The sequence below is a fragment of the Sus scrofa genome, chromosome 13 (genome assembly GCF_054392235.1).
Source record: "Sus scrofa isolate SSC_HxYL_T2T_F1_AM1 chromosome 13, Sscrofa_HxYL_maternal_Yorkshire_Landrace_v2.0, whole genome shotgun sequence".
Taxonomy (NCBI): Eukaryota; Metazoa; Chordata; class Mammalia; order Artiodactyla; family Suidae; genus Sus; species Sus scrofa.
This window is the reverse complement of record NC_139395.1, coordinates 139,828,484-139,856,447: the sequence shown is the minus strand read 5'-3', so window position 1 is coordinate 139,856,447 and position 27,964 is coordinate 139,828,484. Positions and strand designations below refer to the sequence as shown.

The 27,964-nt window shown below is 39.7% G+C and overlaps 1 protein-coding gene and 1 long non-coding RNA gene across 4 annotated transcripts in view; one reads left to right on the top strand and one right to left on the bottom strand.

Moving 5' to 3' along the window:
* The window catches only part of LOC110256384 (uncharacterized), a 288,353-nt gene that overhangs the window by 230,101 nt on the left and 30,288 nt on the right, over positions 1-27,964 (top strand). For 2 of the 3 annotated variants that reach the window (XR_014824514.1, XR_014824515.1), the window contains exons 3-5: positions 4,318-4,512; positions 12,442-12,613; positions 13,015-13,318. This is a non-coding gene — a long non-coding RNA (uncharacterized LOC110256384). Of the gene's footprint in view, positions 1-4,317; positions 4,513-10,471; positions 11,279-12,441; positions 12,614-13,014; positions 13,319-27,964 lie in introns of all 3 variants that reach the window. The other variant, XR_014824513.1, reaches the window with a different exon arrangement.
* On the bottom strand, positions 51-4,046 carry RTP4 (receptor transporter protein 4). Its single transcript, NM_001435265.1, is given in 2 exon segments — positions 51-1,540; positions 3,846-4,046. Coding segments are annotated over 2 exon segments (1,653 nt in total). The 5' UTR covers positions 4,028-4,046; the 3' UTR covers positions 51-69.

Genomic DNA, 27,964 nt, shown 5'->3' with positions numbered 1-27,964 from the left:
AAAAAAGGTAGCCAGTTCACTGATTATTTTGAAATTAAGACAAGAGAAAAGTCTTTTACATTGTTCTACTTATAAGTATTTAGATACAAGAAAGGTAAACAGAGCAACAACACAGGCACAGACAGTGCCCCTCCTGAGCTGCTCCTGGCCAAAGGGATCATTTGGTGGCATTGAGGGAGATAATCTGAAAAAGCTGTCTGGAGCAGACCCTCTGGGTGAGCGCCTCTCCTGCTTGCCCCAGGCAGCTTGACTTCCACTGAAGGTCTCAGACTCATGTGTAGCTATGGGGCCCGTCCCCTGTGTGGGCCGTGAGTTTGATTTTAGTGGTGGGGCACTTGCCTTCCTTGTAGCCTGAGTGTCTGGTCCTGATGTGACCTTGGGGATTGCCCCCATTGTGGGCTGTGAGCTTGACTCCAGTGGTGGAGCACTTGCCTTCCTTGTAGCCTGAGTGTCTGATCCTGATGTGACCTTGGGGATTTCCCCCATTGTGGGCCGTGAGCTTGACCCTAGTGGTGGGGCACTTGCCTTCCTTGTAGCCTGAGTGTCTGATCCTGATGTGACCTTGGGGATTTCCCCCATTGTGGGCCGTGAGCTTGACCCCAGTGGTGGGGCACTTGCCTTCCCTGTAGCCTGAGTGTCTGACCCTGATGTGGCCCTTGGGATTGTCCCCCTTGCAGGCTGTGGGTCTGTCACCTTTGTGGCCTGAAGACCTGCCCCTTTTGTGGCTTGTGCCTCCTGTGTTGACTGTTGGCTTGCCATTCTTACAGCCTGAGAATATGTCCTCCGGGGGGCCTGTGGTCCTGTTCCCAGAGTGGATTGTGAATGAGCCCACCCTGTAGGTAGTGGACCTACTACTTGTATGGGCCGTGGGTCTGTCCACCCTGGGGGAAGTGATCCTGCTACTCGGATAAGCTGTGGGGTTGTTTTGTGTGTGGCCTGCTGGTCTGCCCCTCGAATGAGCGGTCGGCCCATCTCCTGTTTGGGTTGAAGTCCTGCTCTAGGCCCTTGGATCCCAGTGGTGGCATGGCAGGGCCCTGAGCTCTTATGGACATGAGAACGTCCACTCCTTGGAGACTCCTTTTCCTCAGTTGACCGGTTTCTGGCTCGGTTTTGGCCACAAAGGTCACCAATGCAAGGAGAAGAACTCCCAATTTCCAAGAAGAGAGGAGGTTTGGCTGACTCTGTCACACTGTTTTGTAAGTTCTGTACACAGTGGCCCAAAACGCATGCCTCACAGTTGACCTTGTCGTGGGATCCAACCAAAGGCAACTCCAGGATCACTGGTATCTCTGAGACCTTCCTGATGCCGTTTCTGTAGAATCGCTCTAGAATACGCTGTACCAGGTTTGTCAGGATCCTCTCCGTACTCTGCATGGAGAACTCAGGCTTCTCAAATTGAGACCGGGAACACCTCTGGCACCTCTGACCAAAGAGCCGCATACGCACCTGGCCCTGGGACTTCTGGTGCTCCAGATTCATGTGACATAGGACCTGTACTTGGGCAGAAGCCCAGCTTCGATGGCATGAGGAACAGTGAAACCTGCAGACACAAGGAAGATCATTGTGCCTTCAGCTGATTGCTGACCTGAGAGAAATGGGTCTGGCCTCGGGCTCTAAGAACCCTTTCAACTTGAAAAAGTACTTGTGATATTGACAATTTGACAAGAATGAGAGGGACTGCATTTCTAATAAGGCTTTTTCCTGTGACCCATTGAAATCCCCCCCATACATGGGTCCCAAGTCTGCCTCTTTGCCAGTAAAACATCTCTGGATGTCTCAGAGGGGAAAAAAAAAATTCTAATGCCATTTGCCAGTGGAATTTGGTCCTCACAAAGTCATAGGAGACTCATCAAGTACCTATTTTAAGGATATTTTATCGTGTTATCCCATTTCATCTTTAAAGCACCCTTCTGAGGTAGGCATTATTAAGCCCAATATGCAGATAAGGAAGCTGAGTCATAAAACAGTATACAACTTGCTTAAGAACACACAAAGTAAGTAGTAGAGCCATGTTTCCAAATCCAAGATATTATCTACCTACTACAGCACATCACATCTATTGAGTGACATGACTAGTTTTGTACCCAACTTAGAACCTGGAGCCATAATACTTGGGTTGGAGACTCAAGTCCATAGTTCACATCAGGGAAACTTTGGAAAAAGCACTTCTCTTAAGCCTCAATTTTTATATCTACAAAAGGAAACATATCCAACGGTTATAGTGTCAACATTAAATGAGATAATATATGTGAAAACATTTTGTAAACTACAGAGTGCTTTTCAAAAGCTGGTTGATAGTTTTATAAAACTATGCTGCTAGGTTGCTTTTTCCATCCCAGAATGACTATCAGGTCAATACATCTGAACAAGAGAAGCACCTGCCCATTTGGGAGAGTGCCAAACTGATAAAAAGACATCATGAGTCCCTCAAATAGCTGTGGCTGGTACAGAAAGAGACTTTTACATAGTTCACTGGGTTCCAAGCAGAACAGAATGACTGGTACACGTGCTCTGACCAATGGCTTGAAAGCTGTGTTCCATACAACCCCAGGAGCCTTGCTATAAACAATGGGTTCTGCAGCTAAAAATAATTATATGTAAATATATATGTTCTATAGTATGTAACATATTAACATTTATAAATGTGCTATATATATAGTACTATATGATGAAATATAATGTGCTACATTATATATATAACTTTTATATATATAATGAATATATAATGAATCTTCTCTCATAGAGAATATGTAATTCTATAGTATATATATAGTGCTATATAGTGTAATACAATGTGCTATAACATTATATATTATATATAATATAACACATTATATATATATATTTATATAAATATATATATAAAATGAATGCTTCCTCTTTCTCTCATAGAGCGAGAGAGAGCATTTATTGCCTTATGAGAATGGAGAAGAAGGAACACTTACTCTGCCTAGGAAGACCAGGACACTTGAGTTGGTCCTTGAGGGATGAGTGGGGGGCAGGCAGGGAGGAAAGGGCCTGCTGAACAGACAGAACATCATGGACAAGGGTGTAAAGTCTGGAAATGTATGGCATGGCTAGTAACCCATAAGGAATGGAGCGGAGGACACCTGAGGCAGGATAGAGGCAAGCAGGGAAACAGGATAACAAGTGAGATGAAAAGTGAAGTGAAAGTCCCTGCTTGACATATAAAAAGAGAAGACTTGATTGTCTGGATCAGCAGTTACCACTCTTCTGACTTGGGCAAGGAAGCTAGTTCCTGCAACTTGGAGGCTCATTAGAAATGAAAGAAAGAGCCAGTCATTAAGGTAGGGGCATTACTTAAGAGACGCCAAAAACTAGGTTTTAATTTCTTTCTTGCAGCATCATTCCCTCCTATTATCCTCAGCAAAGTAATGTTCAAAGCCATTGCTTGGATTTAGTCCATCCTTGGGGCTTTAAAGGAAGGCACCACTCCCAGGCTGGTATGGAATAGGACTAGGCTCAGAGGGCTGCTGCAGCCTGGGGAAGCCAGTCAGGGCTTGCGGAGGAGATAGCAGAAGGCCCTAGAGAAGCAGTCTGAAACAAATGAGGTAGTGAGAGAATAGGAGGGCAGATTTATGGCATTTCCTGGAGACTTCCAAAAATACATAGGAAGGAGACCTAGTAAAAGAGGAAACTTCCAGCCGTTGAGCAAAATAGAGGTTTAGAGTCCTAGCATTTCCATCCTAAAGAACACTGTGATTACAAAAGGCTGAAAAGCCTGGTAATGTGTATTCTTTTAACAAGCTCTCAAAAGAATCAGTCAATGCTTAGCTGATCCTCTTGGCTCAGAAAGGCCCGTGGCTTGATAGACTCTCACTCACCTGCCAAAAGCTCTCTGCTGGTATTGCTTCCACCCTAGAGCCACGGAGTTTGGCTGAAGGTTCCCATCCATTTTCAGGGTCCATCTGGCCCGGGGTTTCTCCTGCCAGATCAGTTCTTGAAATGTCTTCTCCCATGTCTCAACATCCGTGATGATTCTCTTGCTCTGAGCTTTGGAATCCATGTTGACTGAGTTAACTTTCGGTTTCCAGCAAGAAGAAGAACAGTTTCAGTTTCTCATCTGGACACACTCCAGTAACTTTTTTTCTTCACTTTAGTTTCAGACTGTTTTGAGTACACAGAGCAAGTTTTTATTCTGAGGACAGGGGGCAGCAGGGATTTGCTAGTTTGTGAACAGATCTTGCCAAGAGATATTTGAGTACAAAGCTGGTCTAACTGTAAGGTATTTTTACATTTTCTTTCTTTCTCTCTCTCTTTTTTCTTTTTTCTTTTCTTTTTTTTTTTCCCCACTAGGCAAAGCTCTATGCTCAGCACTGGGATAAGTTACATTGACTCAGAAGCAGTTCCTACCCCCTCCATGGATGCTCATGCCCTCGTGCAAACACTGGGAGTCAGTGCAGGGGAGGATGTGTCCAACGCGTCTCTTGTTCCCCTGATGAGTCCTCACCATGGCCCCTTGAAGAAGGGATTATTCCTGGTATTTTTCAGGTGAGTGGCACAGAGAGCCAGGGTACATTGTTCAAAGTCATCCAGCTGGTAAGCAGTGGAAGTGAGGCTTAAACTCAGTCATGTGTGACTCCAGAACCTGCAACTTCTCCAGCCCCCTCCCTACCTGAGGAGAGTTCAGGTGTTTCAGGTTCAAGGTTGGCACTCTGGTGGCAGTGGGAGGAATCATCTTGAAATCATGACCTAGTGATTAGTTCAGTGAGATCTTGTCCTAGTGAAGCAAGACACTAGACTGAATGAAAGGATTATTTAACAGCACCTTTTGCTGTGTAAATTATCATCTAAAGGAGTCTATGAGCAGGTGTGGGAGCCTTTGAATGGCAAAATAGAGACAGTCCCCTTTCCTGAGATGAGGGATTGTGACCAGGTGACCTTTAAAGTAACTTCTAACTCAAAAGAGTCTGCGATTCCAAAAAAAAAAAAAAAAAAGTATCATGAGTCCCTCAAATAGCTCTGGCTGATACGGAAAGAAACTCTTACGTAGTTCACTGGGTTCCAAGCTGAACAGAATGACTGCAACATGAGCTTTGGCCAGTGGCTTGAAAACTGTTCCATAGAACCTCAAGAGCTCTGTCACTCTGGAGTTGAAATCCAAATGGGGACGATAAGACAAGCAGGATGCTTATATCATTGGTGGCCTCACTATAGTTATCATGTCCTAGGCAGGATGAGCCTAAGTCTTCTCGGGCTTCTTAGATTTTTAACATTCTCTGTCTGGAAGGTAGAAACCCCCTACCCACCCTACCCTCCTAGAATATTCTGTTCTGTTCAGATTTTCTTTGCTTTCATAATGTTACACATTGAGGGCACTTATGTCTATGGATACAATATAGGAAACTCTTATCTGCACAGGTAGTTATAGGAACTTGGAATGGGACTCATGGTTACTAGAACTGGAAATCCTTTAGGAATCAACTTGTTCTCTTTTCCTTCTGATTAGTATATATAAAAAAACAGGAACACAGTGGAAAGAAGTCTCCTGCCCAAGGTCAAACACAAAATCATTGCCAATAGAAGGCCAGAACTGAGAGGTTCCACGTCCTATCTCTGAGCTCTGCTCAGCTGCCCCTACCATGCCAGGCCTTTTGCCCACCGGTACTCTCCTACTTTCTTCTGGGTTTAAGAACTCAAGCCCATTCTTTTTATCCTGTATCTTCAGAGCATGCCCATGTTCCATGTCCCCTGACTTCTCAAATGGTCTTTTTTTTCCCCAAAACGTAGCCTTGACTCATCCATTGCATTCCCTATTGTTTCCCTCTGCCTCTGCTTCATATATTTCCTTTGACACATACAGCTTCTCCAGGCCAGCCTGGTCCAATGGACAGAGGTTGGGGAGGCTCGGTATATGAATTAAATTTTGAGGGTTAGAGGAAACCCACTACTTCCCTTTACCATCATGGAAAAAAAAAAAAAAAAAGGAAAGAGAGAGAAGGAAATTACATCCCTTTTAAAATCCCAAGGATCCACTGTAAGCCACTTGTTTCTTTGTTCAAGGCATTGTGACTTCAGGATAATCAAGTCCTATAACTCAGTAGTTGGAAGAAACCTCAGATATCATCTTGTGATCTCCCCTTCCCTTGTCACTGATAATCAAGTTGTTGAAGTAACTTACCAAAGTCACACAGAGTGATGGTGGTGACCTTTAGGCTTTCATCAATGGTTGGTGCCTTATGATAGATTGCTTAAACAGTTTCTGAGGGATAATCAGAAAAGGAAAGGCTCCCCAAAGGAAACAAAGCACAGGTCATTTCTGAAAAAGGAAAATTTAGATTCTCAGCAGTCTCAAGCTGAACTGAATCTACAAGATCGTCTAATCCTTGGCTGGCACATGATGTCACTTCCCTCTTCTTGTTCAACACAGACATTGCTAATCAATGATTGTACCTTTCTCTCTGGGTCTGAGCATAACTTCAGAATCTCTTTCATCAGTGATCTAGGCAGCCACTGCCAACTGATTGATAGATGACTTTTTTTTTTTTTTTTTGCCATTGCTGCAATAGTCCAACAAGTTGCAGAAAATAAAACCAAGATAAATATTTCATTTAACTAGCACTAAAGTCCAGTTTTTGTAATCTTAGGTATTTTCAGAATATCACATTATACATCACAAATAAGTCTAGCACAAAGTTTAACACAAAGAAATGTGTTATTCTTGGGGACATTTTAGGCTGGGGAAGAAAGGGGAGACATTAGTGATAGAGATTGAGGGGTGGGACTGAAAGAGTTGGTGGAGGCCCTGTGGTCTTAATCCATTTGATACTTTGTTTCAATAATTACTCTAGTTTGGGAGTGGATAGGGAGGGAGGGATTTCCTTGGTTAAAGGAGAGAAATAAGAAACAGGAAATGTAGTTAATGCTTAATGAAGCAATAAGTTTGCTAACATTTAAATGTCTCTTTTTTGGAGAAGACTCTAATTTGAAAAGATACATGTACCCTAATGTTCATGGTAGCTCTATATGCAATAGCCAAGATGTGGAAGCAACTTAAATTTTTATTGACAGATAAATGGACAAAGATATGGTGTGTACACACACACACACAATGGAGCATTACTCAGCCATAAAAATGAATGAAATAATACCATTTGGAGCAACATGGATAGACCTAGAGATTATTAAGTCAAAGACAAATATGATATCGCTTACATGTGGAATCTTAAAAAAAAAGATAACAAATTAACTTATTTACAAACCAGAAACAGAGGGAAAGAGGGGACAGAAATAAATTAGGAGTTTGGGATTAACAGATACATACCACTATAAATAAAATAGATAAACAACAAGGACATACTGTATAGCACAGGGAACTATGTTTTGTAATAACCTATAATGGGAAAGAATGAAAAAGAATATATATATATATATATATATATATATATATATATATATATCTGAATCACTTTGCTGTACACCTGAAACTAATACAATACTGTAAATCAACTATAGTTCTATACTCCAATTAAGTTTTTTGGATTTTAAAAAGGTACAAACTTCCAGTTATAAGAAATGAATTCTGGAGATCCCATTGTGGCTCAGTGTGTTAAGAATCTGACCTAGTGTCCATGAGTATGTAGGTTCAATCCCTGACCTTGCTCAGTGGGTTAGGTATCTAGTGTTGCTGCAAGCTGTGGTATAGGTCCCAGGTGTGGCTTGGATACAGTGTTGCTGTGGCTGTGGTGTAGGTTGGCAGCTGTAGCCCCAGTTCAACCCATAGTCCAGAAACTGCCATATGCTGTAGGTGCAGCCCTAAAAAGAAAGAAAGAAAGAAGCTCCAAGGATGTAATATATAGCATGGTGACAGTATCAACATATGCTAACGATATGGTTAACATTATAGTTAGGTAATGTTAAATAGTTAATGATATTGTATCATATATTGAAAGTTGCTAGAGTAGATCTTAAAAGTTATCACAGCAAGAAAAATAATTGTAAGTATAGTAGATATTGACTAAACTTATTGGGATACTCATTTTGCAATGTGTATATATATATCAAATCATTATGTTGTATATATAAAATTAATACAATGTTATATGTGACTTATATCTTACTAAAACTAGAAAAAAAACAGATAAACCACAAAGACCTACTGCATAACACAGGGAACTATATTCAGTATTTTGTAATAATGTAAAAAAAAATCTCTTTGACTAGTTAGCATAAATACTGTAGGTATAGAGAGAAGATACAGAAAAAAAAATTAAGGTGAGCAAAATGGGGGATAATGAGGCTGGATAAACCCTAACTTAAGGCCATTTCTCCTGCCTTAGTGCTTCAGAATAGGGAGAAGTGAATTCTGGACTAGAGGTCCCTCCTGTGTTGGTAATGCCAGACAAATACCTTTATCTCCTGGACCCTAGGATGACCTCTTCAGTAAGTAGCAGAGCCAGGTTTCAAATTTATCTGATACCGCACTAAGTTCCATGAAATAATGGTCATGCCTAAAGGAAGAATGAGTTGCTAACAGTAGACGAACAGGCAGAAGGCATGAGGAGCTATTTGGGGGAATGTGAGTGGTCTCCATGCTCTTCCTGTAAGGGTGGAGCTCTCTGAGCTGGAGCCTCTGGGTATGTCCTAGGAAGGACTGCTGCTCCTGTTAGGATGACTTCTCAGCACAAGGTCAGCCTGGAGGGAAAGAGAGGCCTTGAACTCACATCGTCTTAGAATGTAATGGAAGGAGCTGGTTCTGCTTTTCATTATTGCCCCACCGCTGCACATATGGACAGTCAGAAACACAACAGGGAACCAGCAAAGGTAAGGGAATGCAGAATCAGGCAGGTTCTGTAAAAAGATCAAATAACACCTTTATCAAATACATATAGCCTGCTAGTCCTTATTCTCAGGCAGGGCACCACCCAGCAAGGAAAACAAATATGGAAAAGGGTACCTAGCTTTACTTTGTCCTGCCTCGTGCTTTTCTTGGCTTATCCTTTTAGTTAAGAGCATAGATTTGGGGCCAGCCTGCCCAGGATGAGTCCTAGTTTCACCATTTACACTTGGTGGCCTCGGGCAAGTCCCTTTAACTTCTCTGTGCTTCAGTTTCTCTATCAAAAAATAGGGATAGGAGTTCTCATCGTGGCTCAGCAGTTAACGAATCTGACTAGCATCCATGAGGATGCAGGTTCCATCCCTGACCTCACTCAGTGGGTTAAGGATCCTGCATTGCCATGAGCTCTGGTAGGTGGCAGATGCGGCTCAGATCCTGCATTGCTGTGGCTGTGGCGTAGGCTGGCAGCTGTAGCTCCCATTCGACCCCTAGCCTGGGAACCTCCATATGTTGTGGGTGTGGCCCTTAAAAGACAAAAAAAAAAAAAAAAAAAAAGGTAGGGATAATAACACCACCTACCTTACAGGGCCGTTGTGAGGAATGAATGAGTTTAAAGTAGCTATTGCCACTTAGTAAGCAAATAGAGGTGTTTGCTACTTTTCTATTGTTGCTGTGTTGCATGTTTGTTTGTAAATTATAATAAAGTCTTTCTTAGACGTATTGAGGCTACAACAAAATTATATTTAAATAATTATGCATAGATAATAACTTATAAATAACTACATCTAAATAATTGTAATTTTATCTATCTGTCGTAGTACAGGATAAAAAAAATACCACAAATATGCTTCTAAACAAGGACTCTGAGAACACAATCGTCACTTAAGAATCTAGACTGGGCAAAGATATATATTCCTATCATACCTTATTATCTATCCCCAACCCTACTCTGTTCTCTGCACCTCTCTGGACGTGACCAATGCTCCCCTAGGAACCATGCCCAGGCCCTGTCTGGAGAGTCGCCTCCCCTGTAAAAGGTGAAATAAGAGTTGAAAGAAACAGAAAGTCCAGAGCCCACTGCTGCTCAGGCCCAGGGCCTGGCCTCCTGGGAACACCATTCCAGACAGTAAATATCACAGTCAAAGGATAGCAAAGTAAACCTTTTTAGAAAGAACCAGAAACAATGTGTAAAATCAAAGAAACTGAAACAAAACCTGGTAAGTTTTCAAAGGGGCAGTTTGTTTCAAGTTTCCTCTGAAAACCTGTTTGATGTCAGGCCTCCCATCAACCCTCTGGGAAGCTGGGCTTTGCCTTGATAGACAAACATTTGCATCTCTTGGGATAGAAGGACCCTCTCTAACCTTGAAGAAAGCTGAACGGCCAGAGAGGAGGGTGGCCAACCCCAGGCTGCCCAGCCTATACTTAGAGCCTCAGCCCCCACTCCCCTCTTGGCAACATCTTTTTTTCAACACAGCTGGTTTCAAAATCAGTGTCAGAACTATTTGGGCTCTGTTCCAGAGCTGTGGTGCAGATGCGATAAAGCAGGGGCTGCAGGTCCCCCCTCCACCCCCACTGCAGGCCAGGCAGGGAAACTAGGAGCAACAGCTACAACTACTCGCTGGCTTCTCTTTTATCCCTGACTTACTTTACCCACTTTCTCATTCCTGCTCCCAGGGACCACCCCACACATTAACTACCTGCACCAGGTTCTTGTCTCAGGCTGTGCTTTTGGAAGAATCCCAATCAAGACAAAGTGCAACTTAAGTTTTCCTCACTTCCTGTCTTGTGTAAAAAGACATTTTCCAGTTTGAAATGGAAGGAACTTAGAAGCCATCACTCCTCTTCTCGCAAGAAGAAAAATGCTGAACAAACGGAGAAGCAGTAATTCTTAGATTCATGAGTGAATTGAGGTCACAGGACAAACCACTGCCCTGAAAACTGGAGGGACCGATGGATGGATACAGAGGATCACAGTTTGCTGCAGTCAAATGTTCGGATGTAGAAGCCGTTGGGGGTACCAGTACCAGCAGGAACATTTTATGCTGTCACTGGCCAGCTTCTGGAAGCTCAGTGGACAAGCTTGAGAATTAAAAAACAAAACAAAACATGGGACTCAGTCTTAGTTGGGGGGTTTCCACTCTTTTGTGAGTTTTGCCTCCAGAAAAAAACACACTTTGAAGACAGAGAAAAATCTTCCTGTGTTTCTGGCAGGGGGAGGAGAAAAATAACCATTTTTTAAAACATCCAGAACACTCCATTCTTAAAATCTGCCTTTGAGAAAAATTATTTCACTGGAGCATTAAGACATTTGGGTTTTACAAAAGCCTAATTGACCTGGGGGGTTGAAAATACCCAAGGCCAGCCCCCCTCCAGCCTTCACTGTGGGGACTGGGAACCACCACACCTCTCCCTACCTGTAACTTCTTTTCTGCCCAGTAATGAGGACAAAGCCCACCAAACTTGCAGTGCAAGAAAGCAGAGGTAGGGATATGCTTGGGGGGCAGGGCTACCCTTGTACTGCTTTCTGGGAGAGGAGCCAGGTCCCACACAGATCAAACTCATTCTCTACTCATCTCATAATATCTGGGGGAGGAATAAAGAATTTGGATATCAAGATTTATAAATACACAGCTAAAACCATCAAGCCACCAAGCTGTAGAAAAGATTGTAAAGGTCCCGTAAGTCCCAATCTTTATATGCTTGGTTTGTAATGGTTAACATTTGAATAACAGGTAAAAATCCATTTACCATTTCTAGAATGACCCAGTGAGAAAAGCACTGGACCTAAAATCAGAAGGCAAGGGTATACATTCCACCTCCAATACTTAGAGAATTAGTTAAAGGTCTTTGAACCTTAATGTCTTCATCTATCAAAATAAAACAGTAATACCCATCCCATTAGACCTAATGCACTGATATGTGTAGATAGATATGAACCATAACTATAAAATATCAGAGAGTATTATTTCAAAATATCAGAGAGAAATATTTGAAAAAAGAAAGAGTGTATACCAGAGGTTTGAAATAGTAGCACTTGGATGGAATAGAGCATTTGAATTAGATACTTAACAAGAAAGGAAGAGCTAAGGATCCACATATAGAAAGGAGAGAGCTGTTTAAGACTAAGAACCTGGAAAGTGTCTGTGTCTGTATATTGTGGAGAAGAAAGCAGAAGATAAAATGAATACATTTTATTTAAAAAAATTTTTTAAGTTTTTCAGTACCTTTAATGAAATTTATTTAGGTATAGTTGATTTACAGTGTCATGCTAATTTCTGCTCTACAGCAAAGTCGCCCAGTAATACATATATACATTCTTTTATGTATATATATTTTCTTCCATCAAGTCCTATCCCAAGAGATTGGGGTATAGTTTCCTGTGCTGTATAGTAGGACCTCTAAAATGAATAAATTTTAGAGCACATTATCTCTTAGATACATTTATCCTCATATCTATGTTGTCCCTACAATAGTTCAATGGCTTATGATTCTTAATAAGGAATGTTTCAGAACAGAGGAGCTTTGAAAAATACAGATGTCCAGGAACACCTCTGGAAATGCTGATTCCACATGTCTGGGGGTGGGGAGGGCCACATACTTTAATTTTTTTTTAATTAACTTTCTTTTTTTTTTTTTTTTTTTAGGGCCAGTCTACGGGTCAAATTGGAGCTGCAGCTGCCAGCCTACACCACAGCCACAGCAATGCCAGATCCAAGCCATGTCTGTGACATACACTGAAGCTCACAGCAACACCAGATCCTTAACCCACTGAATGAGGCCAGGGATCAAACCCAAGTCTTCATGGATACTAGTCAGGTTTGTTACCTCTGACCCACAACAGGAACTCCAGGGAGACCATGTACTTTCAAAAATCTCCAAGAATGTTACCAAAATACATTCCTGTATAAAAACCAGTATAAATTAAAAATCTGAGGCTCAGGAAGCTTGAGCAAATTGTTAAGCTCTAACACATGAGTGATAGAGACAGGGGGTGGATCCAGGTGCTTTAAATCTCACTTGTGTGCTTTTTACCATCATGTAGTTCTGGAAGGCAAGGTCAGCCTTCATTAATCTAGTCATTATGGCTGAGTTGACCTGACACCAGAAAGCAGCTTGCTCTCTGGCGGATGGTAGGCCAAGGGACAGACCCAGCTTGCTCTCTGGTGGATGGAGGCCAAGGGACAGACCCAGTCCTAATGTATGAATTTAATTAACAGCAGTGCACGTTGAAATCCAGGGAGGAGAGCTATGAGAAGTGGAGGCAGATCATCCAGGGCCACGACAATGTGATGCTGGGAGATGCTGCACAGCTTGCTGATGTTCACGCCAATAAGCCAGAGTTGGCTCTTTACCTGTGCAGCTTCAGGCTGGCCATGAGACTGCAGCTGGGGCCTCAGTGAGATTCCCGTGGCCCTTCCTGACATCAGTGAGAATTTGAAACCTGTGCAAAACGCAGCCAAACCCCCAGGCCAGTAGCAGGAAACAAGCAGGCTCAAGCCACAGGCTCACCCAGGGGTGGTGGTAAGTGCATTAAAAGACTCTTGATCTTGACCTCAATGTGGTATTTTTGCAAAGATTCAAAATTGTGCCCCTAAAGGATAGTTCATGAGATTCATGCTGGAGCAGTTTTGCAACCTGACCTAGAGTCTTCCACTGAAGTTACTGATTTCTCCTGAGTTCATTCTGACAGGTCTTGTGACAGCCTGTTTTGTTTATCTCTCCATGGGGCACTCTTCATTCTCAGCCATAAGATTGAAGATTAGGTTTTTCCATTGTTGTTGGAGAAAAAGAGGTCAATTCTATCTCTCTCCCTGCCAACTCTTCAAAGACTTTTTTTCCCCCTATTTCATTTTTTAAATTCCAGATACATTATAACCCTGCTTCAACAAGGAGGAGCCTGTCTAGCTTTGTGATCACCTTTAATTACTGGGTAGCAGTTGCATGTGTCAGGTCTGGAGAGAGAGATCAGTGAGGGCTACTGCTTCAGAACAGAAGCTGCTTTGCGCCCTACTTGCTCGGATGATAGAGAGCCTGGGAGATTATAGGTGATGAATGTCGCTTCAGGCATCAGCACTATTACACTATTTTCTCTCCCTGTTCTTCCTTTATAGCCTCACGATTTATAATGCTTTGTCATGTCCAATTTTGGTCGCAGCTTGATGGATGTCATAATGCTGTAAACACTCAGGTTTTACTTTGTGTGTGTGTTTTCTCCCACTTTGTATTTATTATAATCCATGTCACCTAATAGCAGATTAATTTTTGATCTATTTTTTTGTTGTTGTTCTTGTTAAGCTCCTGAGGTTTGGGAAATGAATATTTAGAGTGCTGATATGTGGAACTGAGCTGAAAAATTATTCTGGCATAGATACTTAGGGAGCAAAAAATGAGATACTGTTCCAGGGAATTTGATAAACCTAAAGAGGATCAGATTAGGAGTGAGAGGGTCTGAATTTGAATTTAGGCTGTGCCAATAACTGGTTGCCATGATCTGGACACACTGCTTCATCTTCCTGCCTCAGCTTCCCTTTCTGCATTATAAAGCACTGGACTACACGGTCTCTGAGTTCAGTGCCAGTGCTGGTGTTCTGTGGATGGATCAGGACTCTGAATCTACATAAAGGGATGTAAAAGAGTCCTCTCAAGGCCCATGCTGTTAAATTGTCCCAACGTCCCAATTGTGCAGTAGAGTAGTAAACTTGAATGCTGTCCTCCAGAAAGTCATACCTCCTGGTAGGCTTTTCCATCAGAGAAAACTGGGGAGTATGTAAACTAAGGAGGAGCTCAAGAACAAATCTGCTGGAAGAGGTAAAAGATAGTACGTATGCATAAGTCAGTGTCTGACAAGAGAAAAGTGAGCTAAAGGGGGCTACTTACCTTAAGGAAAGAAAGATGCACTAGAGAGATGGCTGCTTGGAATGACCAAGGATTTTTCATGTGTAAGAGGAAGCAATCCTCAAGCCAGTGAAACACATCATGGTTTGTATTCATTGGTCGCCTTCTGAAATGTTTCTGTTCTTCTCTGCATGATTTCCTTAAGTGCAAGTATAAGAGTAGTTTGAAGTATAATAAGTCAAATCTGGGGATAAAACACAGTAGGGGACACCCTGAGAGGCAAGATATATTCTCCTAGGACAAGTCAGCTTTGATGAAGAAATCCCATCTTAAATTTCAGACCCCTGCAACTTAAATTCACTTTCAACTCCATTTAAGTCAGCTTGTCATGTTCTCGATTATCCATCTTTTTCCTTCTCTTCCACTCTACTATAGGTATTAAACTATGTCCACTGTCCACAAAATTCTAACCCTGACATATCACCAGCTTACCGTCAGGAGATGGCCTTACTTGACTCACAGGGAAAGTTGAAATTTTCGGATGAAAATATCCTCAATTTTCTGGCACAAAAATTATAAACTCTCTTTTGTGTGCACCCATTCTTTTGTCCTTCACTGCTTCTTTGATAGCAGAGATGTCCTTCAACCTAAGTTAAGCAATGACTTCAGTCCTTCCCCCAAGTTGTGACATTTTAATCTTCCAATTTGGTATCTCTAATCTTCTTTTTGTCTACCAGTCCTTTCCACTCAGCATTTAAAGTGTTGAAGTCTTCTTTGTTTCAAAAACCCCCAATCTGGACCCCACATTCCCTGCCAGCCACCCCTGATCTCTTCCTTCCCCGTTGTAGCCACATTTCTCGGGTAGCTTACACTCACAGCCTCCACTTCCTTAGCTCCTACTTATTCCTCACCCCAATACATCTGACTTCTGTCCCTGACAACACACTGAAAATGATCTCATGATGGTCTCCCTCAAACTCCTTGTTGCTAAATCCACTGGGTAATTCTCAGTTTTCACGTTACTTGATCTCTGTGCAGAAATTGGTACACTCTTGGTCTCTTTGAAACAATCTTCCTTTGACTTCTAAGACACCAAATAGTTCTGTTTGGTGGTGTTTGGTTTTTTTCCCTCAACTTTTTGGCTACTTTATCAGTCTCCTTTGCAAATTCTTTTTTCTATGCCTGTTAGTGTCTCTCAGATTTCTGCCTTCTTATCTCAAGCCACACTCTCCTCAGATTATCTCAGAAATTCCCACATACAATTGCCTTTTATACTCTGATGCCCATCTACAATTCTAATCTCTCCCAAGTTTTATAACTTTGTATTTAGTTATCCCCTTAACTTTGATTTCCATAGCACTTTCAATGCATCTAGAATAATTTATTTTATTTTCCAAACCTACTCCTTTGCCTTTGTGTTCTCATTCAGTCATCTTGCTGCTAGCACCAGCTGAAAGTCTAGATGCCAACCTGTCCCCCCCTCTTGCCTGTCTTTTCCTGAACCCTGAACCAAACAAATCACCATACCTAGCCAACTCTTTTTCCTAAGTTAATACCTCTCGAATCCTCCATATCTTCTCCTACTATCCTAGTTAAGTCATCATTATCTCATTCCTTCTTGCCTCTTCAGTGCATTTTCTAAGCTACATTGAAAGTGATCTAAAACTCAGATCTCACTATGCCAGTCTCTTGCAAATATCATTTCCTTATAGCTCTTAAGAAGAAAGCCAAAGTCCTTGACTTGACCCCATAACTCTTTATAACCTGAACTCTGCTTGCCTTTTTAGGCCAGGGTTTCTTAGCCTCAGCACTGTTGACATTTTGGTTTACATAATTCTTTGTTGTGGGAGGCTATCCTATGCATTCTAGGATATTTAGCAGCAACCCTGGCCTCCATCCACTAGATGCTAGTCATACCACCTCCCCAGTTGTGATAACCAGGAATGTGTCCAGACGTTGCCCAAGATCACCTAGAGGGCAAAATCTATCCTGGTGGAGAACCATTGCTAGAAACTAATCTCTCACTACACCCTGAACCCTATAGGTTTGAACTTCTGGGTGTAATAGCTTTTTTTTGTTTTTTTTCATTTCTCTAATGAACCATTTTTTAAATGATTTTTAATTTTTCCATTATACTTGGCCTATAGTATTCTGCCAATTTTCTACTATACAGCAGAGTGACCCAGTCACACATAAATATATACATTCTTTTCCTCACATTATCCTCCATCATGTTCCATCAGAAGTCACTAGATATAGTTCCCTGTGCTATACAGTAGAACTTCATTGCTTATCCATTCTAATGCAATAGTTTGCATCTATTAACCCCAGATTCCCAGTCCATACCACTCCCTCCCCTTCCCCCTTGGCAACCACAAATCTGTTCTCTAAGTCCATAAGTTTCTTTTCTGTGGAAAGATTCATTTATGCCATGTATTAGATTCCAGATAAGTGATAACAGATGGTATTTGTCTTTCTTTTTCTGACTTACTTCACTTAGTATGAGAGTCTCTAGGTCCATCCATGTTGCCCATTTTTAAAACTTTTCTTGTATTTGTAATAGCTTCATTGAGACATAATTCACATAACATACATTTTCCACAAAGCGTACCATTTCAAGGTTTTGAGTATATTCACAGAGCTCTATAAGCTTTGTCACAATCAATTTTAGAAAGGAAGCCTCATACCCATAGGCAGTCACTCCCCATTTTCCCCAAACCCTGGGCAGTCACCAGTCTATGTCTTTATGTAGTTGCGTTTTCTGTATATTTCATATAAATGGAATCCTGCAATTTATGGTCTTTTATGACTAAGCAAAATGTTTTTACTTATCATGATATTTTCAGGTTTCATCTATGTTGTCACATGTATCAGAATCTCATTCCATTTTGTTGACCATTATTCTGCATGATGATATTGTTGAGATTTGCTCATATTTTGTAGATACTCTGCATTTTTTGCTCTTTTATTCAGACATTGTCCTGACCTTCATTGTATGATTCTTTCCTTACACAGTGCAACCCACACTCTCTACTCTAAGTTCTTGAAACAGTCAGGTTATGATGTGGCTTAGGCAGGCCATTCTGGAAACCATCTTGCTCTGACCTTTTATTATTAATTGGTTTTCTTCTCAGTGAAGACTTCCTCTATCCTCTTTCTCCATTCTGCCCCCTTTCCTTACCTCCCTTCTCATCCTTACAGCTCTGCTTGGTAAAGTCAGAACTTTGGGATTGTTACATGGTGCTCTGTACATAATTTTATCAAGGCACTGCATTATTTACTGTCTATTCTCTCATTAGTTGCGCTAATTTAAGCCTTTTGAAGGCAAAGACAATGGTTTATTTTTAATACTTCCAGCACCTGGCATGTTGTCTGACACATGTTAAGCATTTTAATAAATTTTGGGGTGGAATGAATGAGAGAAAGAATGAATCACTGCTTTGATAACCTGCCTGGCATTGTGGTTTCCCTGGTTCTGGGCCTGGCTTAGTCCTGGTCAGGCTTCTCAGAGACGGAGTCCTGCATCTGCATGGGGTCTGGAAGTGTTGACAAGGATCTGCTGTTAGGCTTTCTGACAACCTGCCTGCATGACTGACAGCTGCTTCACCCCTGCTTTCACCTTCTATACACACAGCTATCTCTCCTGGATTCTTCATTAACCCATGTCATACTGACTTGCTGACCTCACTGCCATCTGCCTCTCCCACTCTTACTGTTCTCTTGTGAGCTTTCACATTAGTCTGTCTCTTGAGTGGGCCAGGGGTTTAGTCCAGAGAAGGATTGAATGGACTATCTTGTTCAGGCAGTCGTACCCACTACTATGGAGGTTAGGGAATAACCATGGCTCTCTTGAACAGAAGACACCAAAACGTAACTTTTTTCTTACTGGTTGACTGATGTAGTGTGGAAAGGTGTGTTTAATGGTTTATGTTAGATTTATGTTGTTTCTTATATAACAAAGCACTGTTCTAAGTGCTTTAGAAACATTAAAAAAAGAAATATTGATTTGTTCAGTCTTTGTAATGTTTATGAGGTAGCTCCCATTCTTATCTGTTTCACAGATGGAAATACGAAGAACTTAAATAATCTGTTCACTATCACACACTGATAAATGGCAGAGCCAGGGTTCAAAACCAGGTGCTCTGCTACTATATGATCTAGCAATCTCACTCTTGGGCATATATCTGGAGAATTCAAAAAGATACCTGCACCCCAACATTCATTAAAGCACTATTTACAGTAGCGAAGACATGGAAACAACCTAAATGTCCATTGACAAAGGAATGGCTAAAGAAGAGGTGATATATATGTATATAATACAATGGAATAGTGTTTACCCATAAAAAGAACAAAATAATGCCATTTGCAACATGAATGGTCCTAGAGATTAACATACTAAATTAAATAAATCGAACAGAGACAAATACCACATAATATCAGTTATATGTGGAATCTGAAAAAAATGATACAAATTAACTTATTTACAAAACGGATATAGACTCACAGACTTCAAAAACAAACTTATGGTTACCAAAGGAGAAAAGTGGGGGGAGGGATAAATTAGGAGTTGGGGATGAAAAAATGCACCCACTATATATAAATACACAACACTATATAAAAAATAGTTTACTAACAACAACCTGCTATATAGCACAGGGAACTCTAGTCAATATTCCATAGTAATCTATAAGGGAAAAGTATCTGAAAAAGAATGGATGTATGTGTATGTATAACTGAATCACTTTGCTGTACATCTGAAACCAACACAACATTGTAATTCAGTTATACTTCAATATAAAATAAAAATTAAATTAAAAAAAGAACAAAGCAAGCAAAACCAGGTCCTCTAGCTCTGGAATTGCTCTGCTTCCTCTTTCACTCCTGGGCCTTTCTATGGCTGTCCCTCTGGCTAGAAGGCTCCTTCATTCCTCTTCACCTAGCCAACTCCTACTGATTGCTTAAGATTTAGCTCAGATGTCTTTTTTTCTCTAGTAAGTAGTTTGACTGCTTCCTCAAGCCTGGGTTTGGCACCCACCCTGTGTGCTCCCTTAGCAGCTGATATTTCTCCTTTTACTTCACACAAATCTTTTTGCTTTGCTGTGATCTTTTCCATGAGCTCTTTGAGAGCAGGAACATTTTCTAGCTGGTATACCACTATACATCCACATTCAGGAATGAAATACGTGGCAAATGGTAGGTGCTCAAAAATATTTCTTGTATCAATAAATGAATCCAGATGTCTATATTTAATGTCAACATTTAGCATTATTTTATGAGGCTAATAATGGTTCCTTGCTCCCCTCTCATTGACTCTGGATTGACAGTGTATCAAAGTGAAATAAAATGGAAATAATAGCTAATGGACTTTCCCAAACTCTCTCTCTTCAAAATTTGATTAGATGCTTTTAATAAACTGAGTAATTAGTATATTAGACTTACATAACTAAATAAGTCTTCATTGTTTAGACCATCTCTGGAACTTATCTCCAATGCTGAGATCATGCTAAAAGGAACATTAAAAATCTGAACATACTATGGGTGGCTCCTTACCACCCATTTCACCCTGTCACCTGGGTAGCAGCTGTGTAGTGGGTCTAAGTCAATGAGTGAAACTGAATCGCCCTTCGGCAGTCACAGGAAGTTCCTGTGCCTGTTCTGAGTCAGTCAGCTTCCTCTCCTGCAGGCATGTGGTCTGGAACTGCTGTGGCTACCCTGTCTCCCTGAGAAAGTTCAGTCAGCTCAGGAGTGGAGCTGACACTTCAGAGCAGAGGACAAAGATCAAAAGAAACTTGGTCCTTGACAACTCACTGGGCTGTGGCAACACACACACACACACATAACCCTTGTGGAGTTCACCTTATCTCAGTTAACTGAGCACACTGTTCCCCTTTATTGCCTGAAAATATTTGAATCAGGTTTCCTAGTCCTTGCAACATAAAGGTATGCTGCTACCTGGAGCATGTCCAACCAAAGACCCATGAGCCAAGTGCCATGGAAACCTGAAGGTGAGATGAGGCCAATGCTAACTCCCAGATCACACAAAAAACAAGGAAGGAAAGGAGCCCTAAAAAGAATGCCAAGAGCCAGATCATCACTGCCCCTGGACCTCTGTTTCCCCTTCCTAGGCTTTAGGAATGTAGAACTGGAAAGGAAAACTGTTTGTAAATCAAACCTTCTCCAGTCTCTCCTTGCATAGACTTAAATGTCTAAAAGGTCAATAAATAATTGTTGACAGATTCAGGCTCAACATCTGATATTGAGAAAGCATGGATTCTTGGAATCATGGCATCATCTTTCTACTAAATAAAATTGCTAGGGAAAGAAAGAAAGGATATTTAATTTGTATTCTGAGGATGTTTAACCAAATAGATATTTCTTCTAATAACATAATATAGTTTTATAAGGGAAGGCTTGTTTGACACAAAGAGTAATACCAATAAAATACAAACAACAGAAGCCTAGATACTAAGGGAAACCAAAGCAGGAGAGAGAAAGTTTTCAAAAATGTCTCCACTAATCCAGGGAAAAGAGGGAAGGGGGTGATCAATTAAAGAAAAATAAAGACATAGGCAACCACGTTAGAAGATCCTCTTTAGGTATTAAATAAAACTAGGAGGAGAAAAGTGAAAATTGAGGAGAAACAATAAAAGGAAGAAAAGGAGAAACACTTCCTGAGTCAAAGACTAAGTTTCAGTTTGAAAGGATTTCATAAAGAGCAATCAAATTAATTAAGAGTCCTGTAATACTCTTAATTAATTGAGAGTAGGAGGAAATGGCTTACCTACAAAGAAACAAAAATTAGGTTGGCTTCAGATAATTTCTCATTAATATTAAATGCCAGAAGGAAAAGAAGCAATATTTGCAGTTTAAAGGGAAAATAGTCAAGGCTGAAAAAATCTATCTAGTCAAGTGTTTTTTTTCACTTCCAAGGGCAGGGAAAGATATTCTTAACAAGTAGGAGCTCAGACAGTATATACATCCGTTCTTTTTAAAATTGTGCCCTGAAAGATAAATAAAATAAAGATCTTAGGATGGGAACGTCTTTAATGCTTCAATATTAAATATAAATTTTGATATTAGCATGTGACACTTTTTACTATATTTAGGATGATTCGTATTGTTACTATTTTGCATAGAGTTTTCATCACTAAAATGTGACTTCCACAAGGCAGAAAGTTGTGTGCTTATTTTGTTCATTCCTACATCCAATGACTAGAAAACTGTTTAGTGCATAGTTGGTGCTCAAGAAATGCTTGTTGGGAGTTCCCATTGTGGCTCAGTGGATTAAGGACCCAGTGTAGTCTCTGTGAGGATGCAGTTTTGATCCCTGGCCTCACTCAGCAGCTTGGGGGTCTGGTGTTGCCACAAGTTGCGGTATAGGTGGCAGATGTGGCTTAGATCTGGTGTTGCTCCGGCTGTGGCATAGGCCTGCAGCTGCAGCTCTGATTTGACCTCTGGCCTGGGAACCTCTGTATGCCTTGGGCGCAGCAGTAAAAGGGAAAAGAAAAAGAAAAAAGCTTGCTGGAGGAATGACTCAATTAACCAGATGTAGATGCTGAATCAAGTCAAATTCTTTTCTCCCACATGAATTTTCTTTTTTTTTTTAAATAATTAAATGTTCTGATTTGCATTCATGGACTTCAAAAGACTAAGCCATCCTTGCATTCCTGGAATAAACTCTTCTTATTGACCATATACTATTACCTGAATATAGAGCTGCATTTGATTTGCTAAGATGGATTTTTATAAATAAACTTACGTTAGCTGCTGTTATTGGTGCTCCCATTATGGCTCAGCAGTTAATGAATCTGACTAGGATCCATTAAGATGTGGGTTCGGTCCTTGGCAGGCATTGCTATGAGCTGTGGTGTAGGTTGCACATGTGGCTCAGATCCAGTGTTGCTTTGGCTCTAGTGTAGGTCGGCAGCTGCAGCTATAATTGGACCCCTAGCCTGGGAACTTCCATATGCTGTGGGTGTGGCCCTTAAAAAAAAAATAACAAGATGTCGTTATTGTTTTATATATGTTTGTTGTAGGTCTTTTTGTTTTGTTTTATTTGTTTTTTGGCCTACCCTGAACCTATTCTCCTTGCTCTTAGAAAGAAAGAGGTTCAGACCATGAGGATCAGGTCAGGCTGACTCTACCCCTGCTTTAAGAGTGGACATATAATCCACTCTTAGCCAGTTGGAATACCAGATCTCCTGGCCACAATGAACAGTTCAGTGTTAGGCACTGGAGCCAAGCCAGACCAGTGAGACCCCTTCTCAAGACTTGTGCTGGAATTGTCAACAGAGAAATGCTCTTATTCTGCTGGAGTTCCAAGCTGATAGAATGTTAGCTTGACTGCTGGTAAACACTTTGCCACAGCCAGGTGGAAGTGTGCTTGGGAATGAAACCAGCAAAAAAGGGAAGCTGTTAAGTACTTGTTCTGGCATTCCAAAAGGCAGATTGCCATATTTTTTGCTAACATGAACATGAACAGAAGCTCCCCTTTTCCCTTAAATTGGTTAATACAGTTAATAACATTCATAAAATGGAATTGTCTGTATTTTAATTTTTTGTGCTCTTTTGATTAAGCTTTGGTGTCAGATCTATGTTGGCTTCATAACGAAATTTAGGAAATTTTTCATTCCATTTACACTCTAATGTTGGAAAGCTAATTACTCACACCTTGAAAATTATACACTGGACCTAGGGAGGAATGAAAACGCAGTGTACCCTTGGAGTTCCCATCGTGGTGCAGCTGAAACAAATCCGAATAGGAACCATGAAGTTTCAGGTTTGATCTCTGGCCTCAGTCAGTGGGTTAAGGATCCAGCATTGCCGAGAGCTGTGGTGTAACAGGTCGCAGATGTGATTTGGATCTGGCGTTGCTGTGACTGTGGCATAGGCTGGCAGCTGTAGCTCTGATTCTACCCCTAGCCTGGGAACCTTTGTATGCCATGGATGAGGCCCTAAAAAGCAACAAAAGCAAAAAAAGAAAAATGCAGTGTACCCTTTATTATATGCCAAGCTGGGCTGAAGAACATAATGAGCTCTGTAGCCCAAATGGGGTCTCTCTGAACTGAACTGAACTTCCCAGTTGCTGAAAGGTACTAAGGAGCAAAGGCCTCTTCCACTGATACTCCTGTGCCCACATATATAAGGTGAGAGGGCCAGAGAGCCCTATTGTAAGTCAGTTTTGGTTATTTCAACTTTCCTGAAGAATTATATATTTCACTTAGATTCTTCATGTAGTTATACATTTCTCATTCCTAGTACTTTATATTTTTATTTTCCCTCTTTCTTAGAAGCTCAAATTCCTAGGAACTTGATTATCTTCCTAGGGAAGGAAGAATCACTTTCTTCATTTGTTGAGTCTGTGTTTTATTATTAGCATTCTTTTATTCATATCTGCTTTTATTAATTATGCATAATTTATATATTTGACCTATTTTTTAAATTTTCTGTTGTACTGAGTTGAAAGTTGGGTTGTTATTTTTGGCCTTTTTTTTTTCTTTTTTTTTAGGGCCACACCCATGGCATATGGAGGTTCCTTGGCTAGGGGTTAAATCAGAGCTATAGCCACTGGCCTGTGCACAGCTACAGCAATGCCAGATCTGAGCCGTGTCTGTGACCCTACACCACAGCTCATGGTAATGCCAGATCCTTAACCCACTGAGCAAGGCCACAGATCGAACCTTCATCCTCATGGATACTGGTCAGATTCGTTTCCATTGAGCCATGACTGGAACTCCCTATTTTTGGCCTTTTTAAATTAATAGTAAAAGCCATTTAAATCTATGATTAGTCCTTTAAGTACTTGTTAGCACCAACCTGTAGTTTTGCTATGTTCTTATTTTTATTGATTTTCAGATGATCTCAGTGTATAGTTTTGACTTCATAAAAATTGTGGGATTTTTTTTTCTTGGTTTGGTTTGGTTTTTGTTTTGTTTTTAATCTAACATTCATGTGGATCTAGTTTGATTGTGTAAGAGTCCCAGAATGTGGTTGGTAAGATTTTTACATTTTGAGAAATGTGTATTCATGATTCCCTTTATTACTAAATACAATTTTCTTCTACTTCTATGGGCATGTGAGAATATATTTTCTTTTTAAGGTAAAAATCATTAGGTTATCTAGTTACTAGTCTATCCTATTAATTATGTGATCAAACTCATTTATATCCTTTTTATGTTTTTCATCTATTTGGTCGATCAAATTCTAAGAAGAATGTTAAAAACCTTTAATTCTGTTTTTATCAAATTTTGTTTTTATTTCTAAGAGTTGTAGTCTATATCTCATTGTGTATTGTTTGGAGTACATGAAAGTGTATGATAAATATATAGTCTCAGTGTTTTTAATCAAATGGAAAATATTCTCTTTTTCCATTTTTACTCTTGGTGTCAAATTTTACTTTATCTGATATTAACATTGCCACTTTGGGGTGGGTTTTTTTGTATTTTCAGGACATATGTTAAAAAATTTTATTATGAAATATACAGAAAAAGATGCATAGAATATAGCTGTATGATGTAAAGAATTACTCATCTAACCACTACCCAGTTCAAGTAACTGAATGTAGAATATTGACAGGACTCTAAAAGCCAGCAGTTCTTCTTAGCCTTCTCCTTGAAACATCACCATTATCCTGATTTGTGCAGGAATTGCCTCCTTTCTCTTCATATTTTAATCACCAAAGTGTATACTCTGTATTTTTACATTTAAATTTGTCTGTTTCTGTAATATACACAAATATTATTCAGTATAAATTTCTTTATATCTTCTTTTGCTCAATATTATGTTTTAAAGATTCATACATCTTATGTGCAGCTATAGCTTTTCATTTTTATTGGTGATGCTGTATAGTATTCCATTGTATAAATATACAACAATTTACTTTTTCAGCATTATCTGACATTTAGTTTATTTCCAATTTGGGCTATTTTATAATCCTGATGTGGACATTCTTGAAGAAGTTTCTTGTGCATGCATTTCCATTGGCTAGGTAACAATAAGAATTGTTGGATCATGGTGAGTTTCTTCAAATTTACTAGAGATTGCCTAAATTATACAAAGGGATTGTGCCTGTTTATAACTCCCATGCCTGTGAGTTTCTATTGTGTCACATTCTCACTGATAGGAGATATGGTTAGTCTTTTTAAGTATAATCATTCTGGTGAATGTGTAGTGATATCTTCCAATGATTTTAATTCTGTATCTCTGGGATTACTACTGAAAGTAGGTGCTTTTTCATACATTAATTTCCTACAAGATTTCATCTTTTGTGAATTGTTCGTTCAAAACTCTTCATAACCCTTAGATTGTCTGTAATTTTCTTATTGATAGTTTTTTTAATTATATTTTTGGATATGAACCCCTTGAAAAAATCCTCCTACTCTGTGGCTTGAGTTTTCACTTCTGAATGATCTCTTTTGATAAATGTAATTTCTTCATTTTAATAGTCTCAAATTTTTCATTCTTTTATTTTATGTTTAGTGCTTTTATGTCCTTTTAAAGAAAAAATGTACCTTCCCTGAAGTATAAGTAAATTTGGCTATTTTATCTAAGAAAATGTTTATTTGCCTTTCACACTTAGACCTCAAATCCTCTTGGTATTAATTTTTGCATATGTTGTAAGGTAGGGGATCAAGCTAATACCATCTGCAGAAAAAGCTGTCTTTCTCTGTAGCTCTGCACTGTTACCTATATCACCTATCAGACAGCCATATATACTGGAGGCTGCCTCTAGTATGTTCTAACATATGGGCTCTATATTCTATTCCATTGGTTTATATTCCTTTGCTAATGTTATACTATTTTAATAACTGTAACCTTATAGTAAGTCTTCATATTTTTACACTATGTCTTCCTACCTTGGTTTCTTTTTTTGGCTATGCTTGGCTTTTCATATTTCTGTATAAATTTTATGATCAGCTTATCAAGCTCCAAACACACAATCCTTTGAGATTTTGATTGGAATTGTATTGCATATTTATATCAATTTGGAAGAAATGTATTTACAACATGTCTTCAGTCCATGAATATATAATATATCTCTCCTTTTAGTTTGGCCTTCCTTCATGTCTCGGCAGTTTTACACTGAACTGCAGCAAGGCCTTGAACATCTTTTGTTCACTTTGATCCTAGGTATTTCATATTGCAATGCTCCTATATGTGATATACTTTTAGAATTTTATTTTTTAACTGCTTATTGCAGGTATGTACAAATACATTTGATTTTTGTACATTGTGTATGACTATAGTCCCCCAAGAAGAGACTCAGAATGCTTTCTCTCAACTCTGTCCTCTTTCTGTCTGTTAAGATGATTGGAATTTTTACTCTGAGTTGTTAAAATATTTCAGTACTCTATTTAAGAAACTTGATTTAAACTTAAAAATTAGATTTGTTGGGTTCATTGAAAATCAGTATTTTTCTTGTATATTTTATCCTCCTCAATCTGATGTTTTTTTTCTAATTACATTTTATTGTAGGAGGCATCTTTCCTCAAGTCCTTTTTAAATAGGTCCATGATTGCATACGTTTTGGGTCCTTGCATTTCTTGATAGGAAAACCAAGGAATCACAGTCCAGTTCTCTGCCCTTTTAAGTAGCCTGTTCTCTCTTTTTAAAAAATTGAAATATGTGCTTATTCCTGGAAATTAACATTTTTATCAGAAAGTGTTCATTTGTATTATTTTTATTAATCATGTATATAATTCTGTGACTTTCAATACAAAAATGTTGGTCTTTTTTCACCTCCAGGAAACGTTTTTAATTTTTATTTTTTATTACTGTTTCTCCATCCTTTCTTTTTTTCTCCTCTGGAATTGCTTGTCTTTATATTGTGTGTCTCCTCCATTTCTCTCTAATTTTCACTAATAATTTTCATTGCTTTGTATTCTGGATCATATTTTTAAGTCTATTTTTCAGATCAATAATTCAGTTTTCAGTACCTTCATACATTTTCACTCCTCCTATAGACTGTTTTAATTTAAAAAATCATTTTTTAAATTATTTTTCCTAATTTTTGAGAGTTTTCTTATTACCAGCTTTCTGTTTTATAATATCTTTTTGAATCTCATTGAAAATTTGTTTTGGAGAGCTCTCTTTCTTGCCTCTATTCTATTTAAACAGGCTCTACTTTATTTTTATTTCTCAATGTTATAGTTCTCCCTTTAGGTTTCTCATTCTCTCCAATTTCCAGTATTTCTTTCTCCTTCTCCTTCTTTCCCCCTACCCCACCCCGTTCCTCTTCTTCTTCCCCTCTTCCTTCTCCTTCTTCTTCCTCTTCCCTCCCCCCTCCTCTTCCTTCCGTCTTCCTCTTTTGCGTGTGTTTATTTTTATTTCTTC